Source organism: Capsicum annuum, chromosome 5 (assembly GCF_002878395.1).
Source record: "Capsicum annuum cultivar UCD-10X-F1 chromosome 5, UCD10Xv1.1, whole genome shotgun sequence".
Classification (NCBI taxonomy): domain Eukaryota; kingdom Viridiplantae; phylum Streptophyta; class Magnoliopsida; order Solanales; family Solanaceae; genus Capsicum; species Capsicum annuum.
In genome coordinates this window covers 15,850,609-15,867,527 of record NC_061115.1, presented here as the reverse complement: position 1 = coordinate 15,867,527, position 16,919 = coordinate 15,850,609, and the positions used below count along the sequence as shown (strand labels likewise).

Genomic DNA, 16,919 nt, shown 5'->3' with positions numbered 1-16,919 from the left:
AAGTGGGATAAGGAGAGAGTAGCGTGTACGCAGACCTTACCTCTACCTTGATAGGCAGAGAGGTTGTTTCCGGTAGATCCTCGGCTCAAAGAAAGCAAAAACACAACACTTATGAAGACATAAGCAGTCACAACAACAGGATAGTAAGAACACTGAGCCATGGAAGACAACTAGTAATAGAAACTAAGAACAAGAAATACGGAAATAGTAAAATAATAAAAATATCAAAAATAACACTAATACAATCAGACTCTGTAACATCCCCTCGTTATAACAACATTTCACTGTAACGGCTAAATTTTCTCCGAAATAGATTTTTTACGTCACATTTTACTAGAGCAACATTCCATCGATAACATCAATGGTGTTTATCAGTGGTACACTTTTCGTAAAATTATCTCTCTATAATAACATACTCAAATAAAATCTTTATGTAACATTAGTATTTTATAAAAAACTTATATATGTACGGTATAAAATAAAATATTAAAATATTTGTGGTAATCATTAAGCTAAGCAAATTGTAATCTTTTTTAAGTTCTTCAATCGTTGTACTTTAGGACAACATAACTTTAATGCCTAAAGATTCCGTAATATCATGAGAAATCACTTGGAGGTAGAGATTCGCACAATTACAAGGTAAAAAGAAAAAAAAACGTTACAAATCGATACTATATCTTATATGAAGTTTGACACGTCACTTCCAATACTTGAAATGCACACTGATGAAGAGATTATTGCACAAGTCATTGGAAAGGAATATTTGTGTCTTGTAGTTTCTTGTTTGTGGTGTTTTGGTTTTGTTGGTGATTTTAGATAAATAATTTATAGTATTAATTTATGTGTGTCTTGTTTCTTGTCTGTTGTGTGTTTTTATGTTTTTTGTTTGTTATATTAGTGTTTGTCCTGAGTCGGGGGTCTATCAGAAACAACCTCTCTACTTCATCTGAGGTAGTGGTATGGACTGCGTACACTATACTCTCCCCAGATCCCCGCTTTGTGGGACTACACTAGGTATGTTGTTGTTGTTACATCAAGCTTGAAATATTTAAACTTTTCATTAATTTTAAATGCATACGATGCTTAGATTTTCGGACCCTGCACATCGCAGGAGCTTTAGTGCTCCAGGTTGCCTTTTTTTATGATCCTTAGATTTTAATTCTTTGTCGGTACGATATATCTAGTTATGAATTTTTCTAGTAATGTATTAGTCCGTTCAATAGTGAAATATGAAAATCAATTGAGATTTTAAATTTAACAATTATTTTATTTTCGTTTATAACATAAAAAGTACAAAAAAATAGTTTTCATATTTTTATTTATAACAATTAAATAAGATTTAACTATCAAATGTCCCTATATATGTGTAACAACACGTCTATGTAGTAGTAAACTTTTTCGGACAAACACTGCCACTGCAGAGAGGTTTGATTGTGCTACTAGGACGGACAAGACGCGAAACTATAAACTATTTTTCCATTCGAATCCTCGACCTCCACACCCTTCTATCTGGGTTTATTTCCTTGGTAAGCTGAAGGTTTTCCATGTACTTTAAGATCACCTCTCCCAAATATTCTTTGATATACCTTTACCTCTCCTCAGGACCTCCAACATCAACACACCTCCAGATTGGGGCGTCTGTGCATCTCTTCTTGATATGCCCGAACCATCTCAGCCTCTCCTTCCAAATCTTGTCCTCCACAAAGGTCACTCCACCTTGACCTAAATATCTTTATTTTTAACCATCTCTCTTATTAAGCCCACCACATCCATCTCCAACATTTTTATTTCTACAACTTTCATCATCTTATGAAGATGTCCATTCTTGACTAGCCAGCACTGTTCCATACAACAAATACAGTCTAACAATTACTCTGTAGAACATACCATTAAGTCTTAGTGGAACATTCTTAATACATAACACACCATACGTTAGCTCCCACTTCAACAACCCTACAACAATGCGACACGTAACATCCTCGTCAATCTCCCCATTGCCTTGGATAATAACCCCTGGTACTTGAAACTCCCTTTCACAGAGATGACTTGAGAATTCAAGCTCACTTCCAAGTATACTACACGAGGCACCTCACTAAACTAGCAAACTTCGTGTACTCTGTGCCAACCTAAACCCTTTACTCAAGGGATTATCTCTACACCTCCAACTTCTTGTTGACTCTACTGTACATCTTGTTCATCAGAACAACGTTATCATCAAATAACATGCACCAACACACCTCCCCTTGAATGTGTTATGTCAAAACAACAATCATCCAAGAAAATAAAAAGAGCTAAAGGTTTATCTCTGAAGGGGAGCCTTGAAGTAATTGGTAAATTTATTGTTATGCAATCAGGAGGTCGCGGATTATAGCCTTGAAAACAGCCTCTGGCAGAAATGCAAGTTAAGGTTATGTACATTACACCCTTGTGGTGTGGCCCTTCCTTGGACCCTGTGCATAACAGAAGCTTTAGTTCACCGAGCTGCACTTAGTCTATCTCTGATGCAACCCAATCGTGACTAGAAAATGACCGAAGCCTCCTTCTATTATTCTTGCATGTATCTTAGCAACAAATATGCCTTAATTGGCATGATTGAAACATCTCTAGTCGTCGAACATCTCTATAGAACCTCTTAAAACTTTATCGTATGCCTTTTCCAAGTGGAAAAAGAGACAAATTTACCCCTCTACTTTGAAAAATTGGCTAAATATACCTTCGTCATACTTTGGGTCAAATTTATCCTCGTTTTCATACTTTGAGGCTAAAGTTACCCGTTTACTTTGGAAAATTGTCTAAATATACCCTTGGTCATATTTTGGGGTCAAATTAACCCCCGATGTCATATATCGGGGTCAAATTTACCCTAGTTAAGAAACTTTTCACATGTACCCTTTCTTTAATAGAACAGTTCAAATCAACGGTAAATGCCCCATTTTTTAAAAAAAGATATAGCACACTCTAAGCTAATCTGTCTGACCCGACACGAGCCATAAAAAAGACAAATAAATATACCCCCATTCATGAAAAATTGATCTGTATCAGTGCAAAAACAAAGAAATATAGCCCTCTCTCAGTTCATGGACCTACATGACTGCGTCAATGCAGAGCTCATGAATAATGGCACCTGACGGTCAAATGCAATAGATTAGGAGGCCCACTGAATATTTCTCTGGATGATTAAGTTAAGAAGTCTCCCTATTTGTCATCTCTCCATTCATGTCTTCATATGCAATTTCATTCTGTACAAATTTTTCATCATTTTATTTGCTCAAAAAACTTATTCACTAATTTTAGAAACTCAATGCACATAGAATCGCACACCAAAATGTGAAATTTGAATATAACTAAACAGGAGCAGAGTTTGTAATAGAAATTTTATCTAGGTATATGCTTCTATGTTATCCTATTCTATTTTACCTTTTTCTCATTTGTAACCAACCTATCACCATTGCACGTTGAAAGAGAAATATTTTTATTCATTGGAGAAATTAGACCAATAGAACTGTAGGAGGGATATATTTATTTGTGTATTTTTGTGGGTCAAATCAAGAAAATTAGATTAGGGTGTGATTTATTTTTAAAAAATGGTCAATTTAACATAGATTTGGGTTTTTTTTGTTAAAGGAAGGGTACAAGTAAAGAGTTTCTTAACAATGAGGGTAATATGGCTCCAAAGTATGATATCGAGGGTAAATTTGGCCCCAAAGGGTATATTTAGCCAATTTATCACAGTAGTCCATTTTCCTGTCCATATACTGCTCCACCAATCTCCTCACAAGGTAGATGACATTCTTAGTCAATTGACCTGGCATGAAACCAAATTGATATTTAGAAATAAACACGTTCCTCCTCAGCCTCTCCCAAACATTCATAGTGTAACTTAGCAACTTGATACACTTATAGTTATTGCAATTTCGAATATATCCCCCTTGTTCTTGTACTACGGAATCATAGTACTCCACCTCCACTCCTCAAGCATCTTCATCGTCCTAAATATGACATCAAACAACCCAGTCAACCAATCCAAATCCGCTTTGCCCATGTTTTTCCAAAATTTTGTTGAAATTTCGTCTGGCTTAGTCGTTCTACCCCATCTTATGCATGGCCTTCTTTACTTCTTCTCCCATAATACTTCTACAATATCCAAAATTTTGACAACTCTTAAGAGTTCTCTAAATCCCCCAACACAGTACTCTTATTCTCATTTTCATTCAATAGGTTGTGGAAGTATGTCTGTCATCTATGTTTGATAAGTCCATCCGCCACCAATACATTACCCTCCTCATCCTTGATGTACGACACTTTATTGACGGCAGGTTTTTCACTCTTGCGCCTTGACAAACCTATACAACTTCTTGTCCCCATCTTTAGCCCCTGGCTCTTTATACAAGCATTCAAATGTTGCTATCTTCGGCTCTATAACTGCCAACTTTGGCTCGTTCTTTTCCACCTTCTATTTATTTTCCCTCTTCTTCTCCTCGTCTGACCTCCTACTAGCTTTAAGTACGCCACCTTATTTCTTTACACCACCTCCTAAATCCACCACGAATTGGACTATACCACTCGTACCATCTCCATATGACCCTTATGATGTCCACTCGTACCTTGGACAGTGAATGACCTACCATACATGATTATCGTACGAATTAGGCTACAAAGTCATACCCATATCATACGACTACTAAATTTGAGTCGTATGATGGCCAGAGAGTTCAAAACTCATGAAATTTCTAAGGACCAGAACCTAGGGTATTTCTATTCTGGCCTACTTCGATCAATCATCCCCCAATAAAGAAACAAGGTAGTACAACCACGATTAAACCCCAACACCTCAACTCTGACCTTTAAATAAGATAGAAAACAAAGAAATAAGGAAATTAATATTTCCCTTAACAAATTTCAGAAACAAGGACGTTATGAAGAACACATACCTTCTATACGAATTTTTGGAGCAGAAAACAGGAACAGATGCTTGGAATTAATGTCCTCTTCCATTTCCCAAGTAGCTTCTTCAACCCTATAGTTCCTTCAAAGAATCTTTACCGAATCCATATACTTGGAGCGCAAACCGACAAACCTAACAATCTAAGATCTCAAATGGGATCTCCTCATAAGATAGGGAATCCGAAATTAATATCCTTGATAAGCACAACCTGGGATAAATCCCTAATACACTTCGTCAACATAGAGACATGGAATACCGAGTGAATGGAGCTTAAGCTAGAAGGCAACTCCAACTCATAGGCAACAATACTAACCCTCCTTACAACTAAGGACCAATATACCGGGGATTGAGCTTCCCCTTTTTACCATACCGTAACACTCCCTTCACGGGAGATACCTTCAAAAACACCCTATACCCAACCTCAAATTCCAAATCCCTTTACATCACATCCGCATAGGATTTTTGGTGACTTTGGGTAGCCTTAAGTCTATCCCAAATCACCTTCACCTTCTCCATGGATTGGTGAACCAAATATGAGCGAAAGATCTCTGTTTTACCAACCTCGAAGTACCCAATAGGAGACCTATACCTCCTATCATAGAAGGCCTCAAATGGTGCAATCCCAATGCTAGAATGGTAGTTATTATTATAAGAAAACTCCACAAGAGGCAAATTCTCAATCTAACTACCACCATTGTCCATCACGCAAGCATGAATTATATCCTCCAATGTCTGAATAGTCCTTTATGCTTGCCCATCTGACTGCGAGTGAAAAGTAGTACTAAAACTCACCTTGGTCCCCAAAACTTTTTGAAATGACCGCTGAAATTGAGATGTAAACTATGTACCATGATCGAAAATGATAAAAACAGGTACCCCATGCAACTTCACAATCTCATGGAGATACAACCTCGCATAATCTTCAGCCAAAAAGTTAGTCCTTATAGGCAAAAAGTGAGTTGACTTTGTCATCCTATCCGCTATGACCCAAACCGAATCAAATTGGTTCTGAGACTGAGGACGACCGATAGCAAAATCCATATTGATTACTTCCCACTTCTATTCAGGCAACTCAACCTCTTGATACAGTTCTCTGAGCCTCATGTGCTAAACTTTCACTTGTTAACATACCATGCACTTGGCCATAAAATTACCCACATCTCTCTTTATATTGTCTCACCAATATATGTCCTTAAGGTCATGATATATTTTCGTCAAACCAGGATGAACAACATAGTGTGACTCATGCACCTCAGCAAAGATCCTCTCACACAAACCATTGACTTTGGGAATACATAACCTCTTTTGGTACCCCAAAGTACCATCACTACTAATCTCAAAGGCAATTACCTTCTTCTTACCTACATCACCTTTAATATTCATTACGATAGGATCTAACATCTGCTTCTCCTTGATTTCAACATTAAAATACGACCGTGCTATTTTTTGCAGCAACACACATTATCCTCGAAGTCCAAGAGATGAACTCTAAGGTTAGCCAAATGGTAAATGTCCTTCACCAACTCCCTTTTCTCCTTATCCATTTGAGCTAAACTCTCTATGGACAACCTACTAAGAGAATCATCAATCACACTAGCTTTACCTGGATGATAGTGAAAACTCATGTCGTAATCCTTGAGAAGATCAATCTATCTCCTTTGCCTTAGGTTAAGCTCTTTCTGAGTAAATATTATTGTAGGATTTTATGATCAGAAAAGATATCCACATGTACTCCGTACAAATAGTGACGCTAGATTTTTAATGCAAACACCACAACTAATAGTTCAAAGTCACGAGTCGAGTAATTTCTCTCATGCACCTTTAACTGTCTAGAGGCATAAGTTATCACCTTCCCATGCTGCATCACAACACAACTAATCCTATACGGGATGCATCACAGTAGACCATAAACCCATCAGTTCTTTCAAATAGAGTTAAGATTGGAGTTGAAGTTAGCTTATCCTTCAGCTTCTTAAAACTACTCTCACACACATCCGATCACAAGAACTTTACCTTCTTCTGAGTCAACATAGTCAATGGGGTGCTATAGTAAAAAAACTTTCCACAAACCTCCTATAATAACTAGCTAAACCTAAGAAACTCCAAATGCAAGTTGGAATCGTGGGTCTAGGCCACTTCTTAACCACTGCAACCTACTGTGGATCCACTATGATCCCTTTAATAGAAATGATATGACCCAGAAAAGTGATAGCGTTCAACTAGAATTCAAATTTCAAGACATTAAATTCATAAGAATGTACCTATTTTCCAGACAGAATGGCCGGATCCATTGCTCGAAACCGACACGTACGAGATGTTCTATTGCCTTAGGATGAATATCTATTATTTGATGGAAATGGTATAAAAACTCCTCTCCCTTATATGGTGCAGCTTCTCTATAAAAAAGGGTCACGATCCTTTCATTGTGAAAGTTGTTTTGAATTTTAACTCCAAGATGCTTCATGCAACAACCAAAGTGAGCTAATGTGTAAAAAATTGAACCCATGCTAATGTGTAGAAAATTGAACCCATCTTTGGAATACTTGGATGCCTATCTGAAATAAAACAAAACTCTTTTGTATCTTCGACGCAGCTTCACATTTATTTAGAAAATATCCATAAGAGGCATCACATTCCTTGTCCCCTACACAAAAAGCGACAGAAAATATGTGATTCTCCGCATCTTGCACCACCACCGCCAGCAAAATTCCATTATACCTGCTCCCCAAGAAGGTCCCATTGACATCTATGAATTTTCTCAAATGTTGAAACCCTTTAATCCAAGAACCATAGAATACAAAAAAAGTACTTGGACCTTCAGTTTTCATCAACATGCAACACCATCTTACTTTTGGGATTTGTGGACTCAAGTATGTAATGATAGGCATCGAGGACTGCATACCCATGCTCGTGTGTCTCCCTTACAAGTCTTTGTCATTCCTCATGGCTGTATATATCTTCCAATAACTAACCATTACACCTAATTCCGTAAGGAGTTGATTGACCATATCCCTGGTAGAAGGGCCTTTGCCATTGGGGAATCTATACTTGAAATATTCACTGAGGACCTTTATCGTGGCATGAGGATTTTGGATCGAAATATGCTCTGAATCATATATTTAATACTTTTCATGTTTATGAATGACGAATTTGTCAGAACGTAAGTACTTCACCACTCTCAACCACCACCTGTAGTTCGGATTAGCACATCTGAAGCAAAAGACTTTGCTCGAATTAATCACCTTCATTATTCTGAAATCTTTTTTCAAGCAAGCAATAAACAAAGAAGTAGAAAGTTCTTTATTATCCTTAAATGACATTCCCTTGTAAAAGTTGGTTTCATCGTCTTGACAATTGCCAGATTGTGTTGATTGAGAAGAACCGCCAACTGTATTGCTCCTAGCAATGGGCGTTGGTGTTTGATTTCATTACCTAGAATATTCATGTCCAAATCATACAACCTATCATCAAAGATGTCTTATTATAGTTGTTGTTCTTCTACATTCTAGTTCTCATTCTCTCTCATCTTTTCAATCACACAGACCCTTAACATCGGCATGGCTGAATCACTAAGATAAGCACACAACTAAACTTGATCAGTTATCTTGAAAAGTAGTATCCTCTTCTTTTCAAAGGAGTTGTGCATGTAGATGATAATGAGTTCGTACGGTTGACAATTCATTCCACAATAGCTCATGATTAAGTTAAAAAAACCATCATACGAAACATCACTTTGGACTATCATAGCTATCATATATAGCATTTCACCCTCATTCTAATGCCATACATATCGATTGATCTTCTTGATCGATTGACCATGACAATCCACCCCTATTGTTATTGATCCCTACTAATACCTAAATAAAGTCATTTGTTAAAAAAGTTAATAATGATATCATAATAAAATTAATAGTGATTTCATAGTGTCGTAACATGAACCCCAATAGATGTGTAATCTGTTGCAATAGGTGAAAATATGTTGCAACAGAAAAATGATCAGTTGCAACTGATTACTTATTTATTGGGATTCATGTAACTCTCCTGAAGCTGATTTCAACGGATGAGTCATCTGTTGTAACAGGTGAATCATTTGTTGCAACAGACTATACATCTGTTGCAACAGATGAAGTGCCTATTAGGATAGATATTACACAACTAAAGAACATTTAAAGTTGATTACAGCAGATGAGTGATTTGTTGCATTAGATAACTAACCTGTTGCGATGCAATAGACGACACATTTGTTAGAATTAAGTTTAGGTTCTGATCCAATAGATAACTAACCTATTGCAACAGATGACTTATCTGTTGTAACAGATGACACATTTATTGGAATCGAGTTCAGGTTCTATTGCACCAGGTTACTAATATGTTACAATAAATATTTACCCTGTTACAATAAATAACTATTCTGTTGTAACAGATAACTAGTCTATTGCAACAGAGGGGTCATATGTAGCAACAGATGATCCATCTGTTCGATTCATGTTATGACATTATAGAACCATAAATATGAATCTAACATATGAATCTTCCGCTGCAACTGATGGCTCATCTGTCGCAACACATGAGGGATCTGGTTAAACAGATGGCTATTATGTTGCATTTATGTTTGTGTGGTATCTATTGTTGGAAAAATAGCATAATAGCAGTTACCTAGATGACAAATTCAAATAAAAATCATAATTTGACTTACCAAGGTCTCCTGTGAAGTAATTCCAAAGTGGAAAATGATGTACGAAATAAATTTCACCTAAGAAATTGGTCGAGTAGCAGTAGTAGCGGTAAAAACAACAACAAAAATGATCAACAACAACAAAAAGATGATGATGAAGTAGAAGATGATGAATAAAGTAGCAGCAACAATGAACAACAAAAAATCGCTAAGAGAGGGAAAACAACAATGGATGAGAAGAGAGAGAAACTCACCTTTTTTTTCTCCATTTCCTGTTATATTTGGTTAACATTAGGATCAAAATATAAGTTTAAAAACTTGTGGGCTATTCTGAAACTTCCTCAACTTTCTTAATTGATTATAAAGTAATTGTCACCTACACTCAATTATTAAGACTTGAGTCACCTACACCTCATTTTAAAACTTTTTGTTACTTTTAAATAAATTCCCCTAGTCTCTTGACCTATCGAAAATTTATTTTTAGGCCAAATTCCATTAACTTTTGCCAACTTGATAAGTTGTGAATCTTTGATTTGTCTTTAAATGTCTTGTCAGGTACTATTCCGAAATTATTGGAAAAACTCTCGTACCTTAAAAGCATCAATGTTTCATTTAATGACTTAGAAGGTGAAATACCCAATGGTGGGGTCTTTGCAAATTCCACTCTGCAATCATTTCTTGGGAACAAAAGGCTATGTGGCATGAACATATCAGAGATTACTGCTTGTGCTATCACGAATACTGGAAAACAATCAAAGTCTAAGAAGTATGTGCTAAAAATTGTCATTCCAGTGGTTACTTCATCATTCCTAATATTCTTGTTGGTTTAGCATGATATTGAAATGAAAGAAAAAGGAAAGTCCGAAGATGTAGAAAAGGTACCAGAGATTAGGACTCATCAATTAATTTCTTATCATGAGATTCAACGAGCAACAAATAATTTTGATGGATCAAATCTAATTGGCGTGGGAGCATCTCGCACGGGGTACATAGGTACATTATCTGGTGGAGGTGTAGTGGCCATAAAGGTTTTGGATTTGGAAAATGATCAAGTACGCAAGAGCTTTGATACTAAATGCAAAGTGATGAAAAATGTTAGAAATCTTGTCCTGTGATTACTACTTGTTCTAGTGACTATGTAAGAGCCTTCGTTCTGAAATATATGTCCAATGGGAATCTTTAGAATTGGTTGTACAGAGAATATTGCCACTTGAACCTACTCCAAAGAGTCACTGTAATGATTGATGCGGCTATAGCAATTGAATATCTACATCATGGTAATGAAACTCTCATAGTTCATTGTGACCTAACGCCAGCAAACGTACTTTTGGATGAAGATATGGTGGCGCATGTTGGTGATTTTGGAATCTCTAAGATTTTAGCCATAAGCAAGTCCATGGCACATAGAGAGGCATTGGGCACTCTTGGATATATTGCACCAGGTATAAAATCCCACTCTCATTGATTTTCGCTTACCATAATAAAGCCTCTCCAAATTCTAGAAGAAGAAAAACAAGTCTTTATATGTAAAAAAAAAAAATTTGAAAAAAAAAAAAATTCAATTGAATAACTTGTTTTTCATTTCTTTCTTTTCTAAGAATATGGCTTGGAGGGAATAGTGTCCACGAGTGGTGATGTTTATAGTTATGGCATCATGTTTATGGAGGTTTTGACAAAAAGAAGGCCAACAGATGAAGAGATATGCAATGAAAATCTTGACTTGAGGAAATGGATAACACAATCATTTTCGGGAACTGTGCTGGAAGTGATGGATACCAATCTTTTTTCTGAAGAAGAACAAATCACTTCCAAAAGTGAAATATGCGTAGACTCCATGATAGAATTACCTTTAGACTATACAAAGGAAACACCATAACCATGAAAGATGTAGTCAATCGGCTTAACAAAATCAAGAACATCTTTTTGGAAATTTAGCATCTCTTTCGGTATTGTTCTTTCTGAGCTGCAAGTCATTGTATTTAGAGTCATCTATTATTTGTAATTCAGAAGGTTGTAGCCCTAGCATTTTGTAATTTCATTTGAGTGGTTTTGAACCTATTTTACTTTTTTTTTTTTTTTTTTTTTTTAACTATGTTTTGAAATGATTTTAAACATGGCCGTGATGGAATGAAAGCAAAGGACTAGACTTACTGGGTAAATTTGTTTTCAGACTCATATTGGCTTGAAATACATTGTAATACCCTGCACTTTTGAGCTTAAGTTAAACCATCTTTCATATGCTTATGAACCCGCAATACTTCAAACTATTCTTAGCTTAATTCAGCTTTTAGTTGCATGCATAAGAAGCTTAAGGCTCAAAATCTTAGTAAGTGTCTAGGACTTAGTCATTTTCAAGACCTCTAGACTTTATGAATTTTTTTAAATCGACCTTTCTGACCCCAAAATGTTAGTTTTTAAGTTGATTCATGATCAGGGGTGTCAAAGGTATATATTGGGTAAATTTTGGAATTTTGGGATGAGCATAAGAGCATGTCTGGAAGTCCAAAATAGTAGCAGCCCACGATTAGCCCGCGACGCACGCTCCATTTCACTCCAAAGGGAGCCCCTAATATCGCACACGAGGCACGCTCCATTCTGGCGCTTTAGAGCCCATGGCGCACGCTTCATAGCACACTCCCTTTTTTCCAGCTTTTGTTTCCATTTTCCCAAGGGCAATTGGGTCTTTTTCCTTCACTCAATTGGTCCATAACATGGGATTTAGGGTCCAAAAAGCATTATTGGTAATTTTATTCTCAAAATTTCCTTAATTGAAAGCATTCCTTCCCAAGAACAAGCCTAAAATCTTCCTCAAGAAAACTAGGAATTCAAGCTTTTTTCACCAATCAAGGAGTTTAAGGTACGTGGGGCTCTCCTAAATCTCATGGGTATAGATTTTATGATTTTAACAAGCTTTAAAGTTATATATATGTATGTATATGAAATGGGTTTTGGGAAATTATTTTAAGAGCATGCATCATGAACCCAATTCGATGAAAGTATGTATTTTTTTGTAGGGTTTTTCCATAAGTTTGATTTATAAATTCGTGCATATATGATTTGAATTTGAAAGATGATTTACGAATGTCACTCATGAAATTCCACTCCCATGATGAAATTTATGGACTTTGCATGATAAGAATTGTGAATTATTTTGAGAGCATAAATTAAGAGGCCACATATTGATCATGAGATTTTCGTATAACTAATGTCGGGGGTTGGTTGGCGAATGATGATAAATTCTTGAGTTTTAAATGTCTCATAACCAATATGCATGTGTTGAGTAAAATAGAATGGCCACCATGTGTTCAAGATTTGTAAAGAGAGTATGTTGAATGAGTTTTCAAATGCTTTTGATAATAAAAAACTCTCGTGTGATTTGATAAACCTTTTAGTGGTCATTTATATGTTTTGAATGAGAAGGGCTGTGAAAATTGATATGATACGAATGACTTGCAAGTATGGGTATGACGATACCCTGTAATGATATCATCACCCTTAACAGAATAAGCACTAAATGTTTTTGAGCATGAAGCATAATTTTTAACGGACTTAATTTGGGCTTAAAGAGAGTTACATGGTTACCCGAATAAGGAATTTGAGTGAAAGGGCTCATTGCTGGAAACCGTGTTTGCCAATGCGGGACTTATGATAAGTTATTGGGAGGATAATTACAACATCTCAAATGGGGGATTCCTGTGGTATGCTCATGGGGGTATTACCAATTTTATGAACTCCAATCCTTGTGGCAAACTTTGATTGGGAGCTTGGCAGCCGAGTCAAGAGCAGATTCCATATAGCCCGTGAGATTGTAGAAATGTGGGTTGTACCATCTAGCTCAGAAGTAAAGGAAAGAGTTAATATGTATGATTCATAATACAATGATTAAGGAATTCTTTTTCACAAATATTAGTTTACTTATTAGGCTTGAACATAATATGTGAAATAGCATAATCCAAGGTTCACATAACAACAAGCCAATAATTCAAGCGATAGCATAGTCATAGGCTCAATTCACATGAAATTCCATTGCTAATCAACAATTTCAAGATTTTGGAAATCAACATACACATTATTTCAAAATCCAACATCGTGAATAACCCATCTACTGGGTTTAACCATCAGATTTCCCAACACATATTATAGGCATTTAACAAATATCTTGGTCACTAATAATTTACATAATCCAAGCTTAAGGAAGACAAGTTACACTTCTAATATCCCAAAATATTCATTCAAGTCTAATTTCTACCCGGGACTAGACTACATCATCTACATTATGTCTTATAGGTTTATCAACCCACAGTAGTCCTATGGTGCAATTCTTCCTCAAATATTATCCTTGTTTTATTCGAGGCATCTAAGGCAATTTCACTAATAAGAATATTTAAGGTCAATTTACTCTTATAATGAGTGAAAAAGGTAACTCTAATCTAGTTATCACAACTAGAGCATTCTCATGCTATTCATGAGACAAGAAGTCCAACTAGCCAAGGTTCTAAGCTATAGGTCAAACTTCACCCTATACTATCTCAATGGCCTAAATAGTTCAACTATTCCCAAATGCATCATTTATCATACCAATGCCTAATCCCATCCCAATCTCAACAAATTATCAAAATATACAATAATAAAGCTCAATCTAACAAAAGTAAGCCCAACCTACCTTCAATCCAAATATAGCTCACAAACAAACAATCTTCGCTTTTCCTTTCCTTGAATCTTCTCCAAGGATCCACACTATCAAAAACATAATCTATGCATTATTATGAGAATAAAAATACCCATATTGCACCATTGTGCTTTGGGTCCAAAACGACACCAAAACCGCCCAAGTAAGTCCCACATACCGAAATCGAGTTTCCAAGACCAACCCAATGTTCAAATACCATTAGGAAGTTAAAGCCCTTAACAAATTTGTGCAAAAAAATCATATTTGAGGATAAAATGAAGCCTCAATCCATTTGGTGTTTTGGTCAAAAATTCAAGAAATTAGAGTATGAAATGGAAGAATTGTTACCTCAAATCCATTATTAATCGCAAATATAAATGTTAATCAAGCTTCTAATTCACCCCAAGAGTCAATTTGAAGCTACCAAGTCTTTCTAGGGATGATAGGGTTCAAAATAAAGTGAAGAATGCCCAAAATTCGACCAAAGGGCCTTTTTATACAAGCTTAAATGGGGCCTGCAGGGTCAAAACTTATTTGTGACCTCCCGAACTCATTCGGACTCTGTTTTTCGCAAAAAACCTATTTAAACCCACTAATTTTGATGTTTTGAATGCATTGGTGAAGTGTGATTGTCCTTCCGAGTTCATTTAGGCCACTTATGGATCCCACACCCATATCTTCTGATTTCTTGACTTTTTGACCAATGGATCGAAATAAGATCAGGTGAAGTGAGATCCGAATCAAGGGTCTACCTATCATAAAATAAATATTTCGGAGTTGCTGGCAAATTAGGAATTTGCATCCAAAATTATTTTGCTGAAGTTTTAACACTCAGCGGCCATTTGAGATCGGTGAAGACTTCTAAACGAAAAATTGACTCTAAAAATCAAATGAACTACCTGATAATCAAACTATCAGTTCCAGCAAGTCATAAATAACTTGGGAAAGCAATGGAAATGCTATAATGGTGAAAATAAGCGGGAATACGGAAAGTAACCTAAAGGGTCATTACAAAGGGTCAATACTTTGAAGGTATTAGTATGCAGAACTAACAAAAAATAACATGTTTTTCATATAAAATAATTGAGAACATTGTAAAAATAATTTATCATAATATATATATATATATATATATATATATATATATATATATATATATATATATATATATATATATATATATATATAAACGCATGGCCATAATATAAAGAGCTTTAACTCATGCTTGTAAACACATAGACACAACTCATTGCTTTAGTTCTGAGTTGGATGATACACCCTACATCTATAAAATCTAATGAACTATATCAAATCCTCCCTTAACTCGACAGCCAAGCACCCAATCCAAGTTTGCCGCAAAAATTGAGGTCTCTGCTCTGGTACGCCAAAGTTCACATGGTCAGCATACAATTCGTATTTCAGGACATAATAAAATTGAGCCAGCAAAACATGGTTTCCAGCAATAAGCCCATACACTCACATGGCTACTTTGGGTAATATATAACTCTCTTTAAGCCCATTATTAACCTTTTTAAACAATGTTACTTGCTTATACATTCTTTTCTTTCATATTAAGGGCATTTCTTAATAGGTATCATCATACCTAGACTTGCAAGCCATATCATATCATATCATATCATATCATATCATATCATATCATATCATATCAATCATATCATAACATAACATATCATATCATATCATATCCATAGCCCTTCTCATTCAAAAATATGTAAATGACCACAAAAAAATTTGCATATCACATGAGAGTTTTTATTTCAAAGCATATGAAAATTTATGCCAAAACACTCTCTTTTCCAGACTTTAATATATGGTGGCTAATTCAATCATATATTACATGCATTTTCTCCATTAGAAAACACGATCCTTTAGGATAAGATTCACCTCTTTGAAAACATGTAAACTAAAAAAGAATAATTGACAAAGCAGAATTTATAACTCAAGCAATATCATCATTCATAAAGCAACCCCAAAATTGGTTATACATAAATCTCATTATAAAAAGGGGGCTTATAATTCATTCTCTCAAACCCATTTCACAATTCATAACATATTAAGACCATAAATTTCATCATAGTAGAAGAAATTTCACAATCATACTCATAAATCACATTCCGAAAGTTCATACCATAGATGCACATGATTATACCTCAAGTTTATGGAAAAACACTATAATAAATGCATATTATCATCAAAAGGTGTTTATGATACATTCTCTTCAAATAATTTTCAAAACCCATTACATATACATAATTATATATCTTTAAGCTTGTTAAATGATAAATTAGGCCCATGAGATTTAAGTTAGTCCCACATACCTTAAAATGAAGAGAACGTTGAGAAATTTGACCCCTTGGAGACTAGAATCCTCGAAACCTAGGTAGTTTCTCCTTTTTGCTTAAAGAATGATGTTCAGGGATTTATAGAGGTGTAATAAAACTTATGGAATGATTTAAGTCATGGGGGAGGAGTTTAAACGTGAAGAAAGACAAAAAAATCTTTCACCCTTATGTGACTGCCCAAATTTTACAAGGCAACATGGCACGCTGCTTATCACAGAGACTAACCTTTGTGACATATCGCTTATTGCGGAGACTAACCTCCATGAC

At 35.5% G+C, this 16,919-nt stretch overlaps 1 protein-coding gene across 1 annotated transcript; it reads left to right on the top strand.

The window, feature by feature from the left end:
* Positions 1-10,353: 10,353 nt before the first annotated feature.
* Positions 10,354-11,765, top strand: LOC107865023 (receptor kinase-like protein Xa21). The gene is made up of 2 exons (XM_047412566.1): positions 10,354-11,062; positions 11,219-11,765. The coding sequence occupies exons 1-2, from the start codon at positions 10,858-10,860 to the stop codon at positions 11,494-11,496; spliced, it is 483 nt and encodes a 160-aa protein (XP_047268522.1). The 5' UTR covers positions 10,354-10,857; the 3' UTR covers positions 11,497-11,765.
* The last annotated feature ends 5,154 nt before the right edge of the window (positions 11,766-16,919 follow it).

What these genes read in the sequence shown, in the direction of transcription:
- LOC107865023 (XM_047412566.1), top strand. Translation starts at nt 10,858, where the DNA reads ATGATTGATGCGGCTATAGCAATTGAATATCTACATCATGGTAATGAA. An exon ending in TCTTGGATATATTGCACCAG is followed by an intron (nt 11,063 to 11,218) that starts GTATAAAATCCC and finishes TTCTTTTCTAAG; the next exon opens with AATATGGCTTGGAGGGAATA.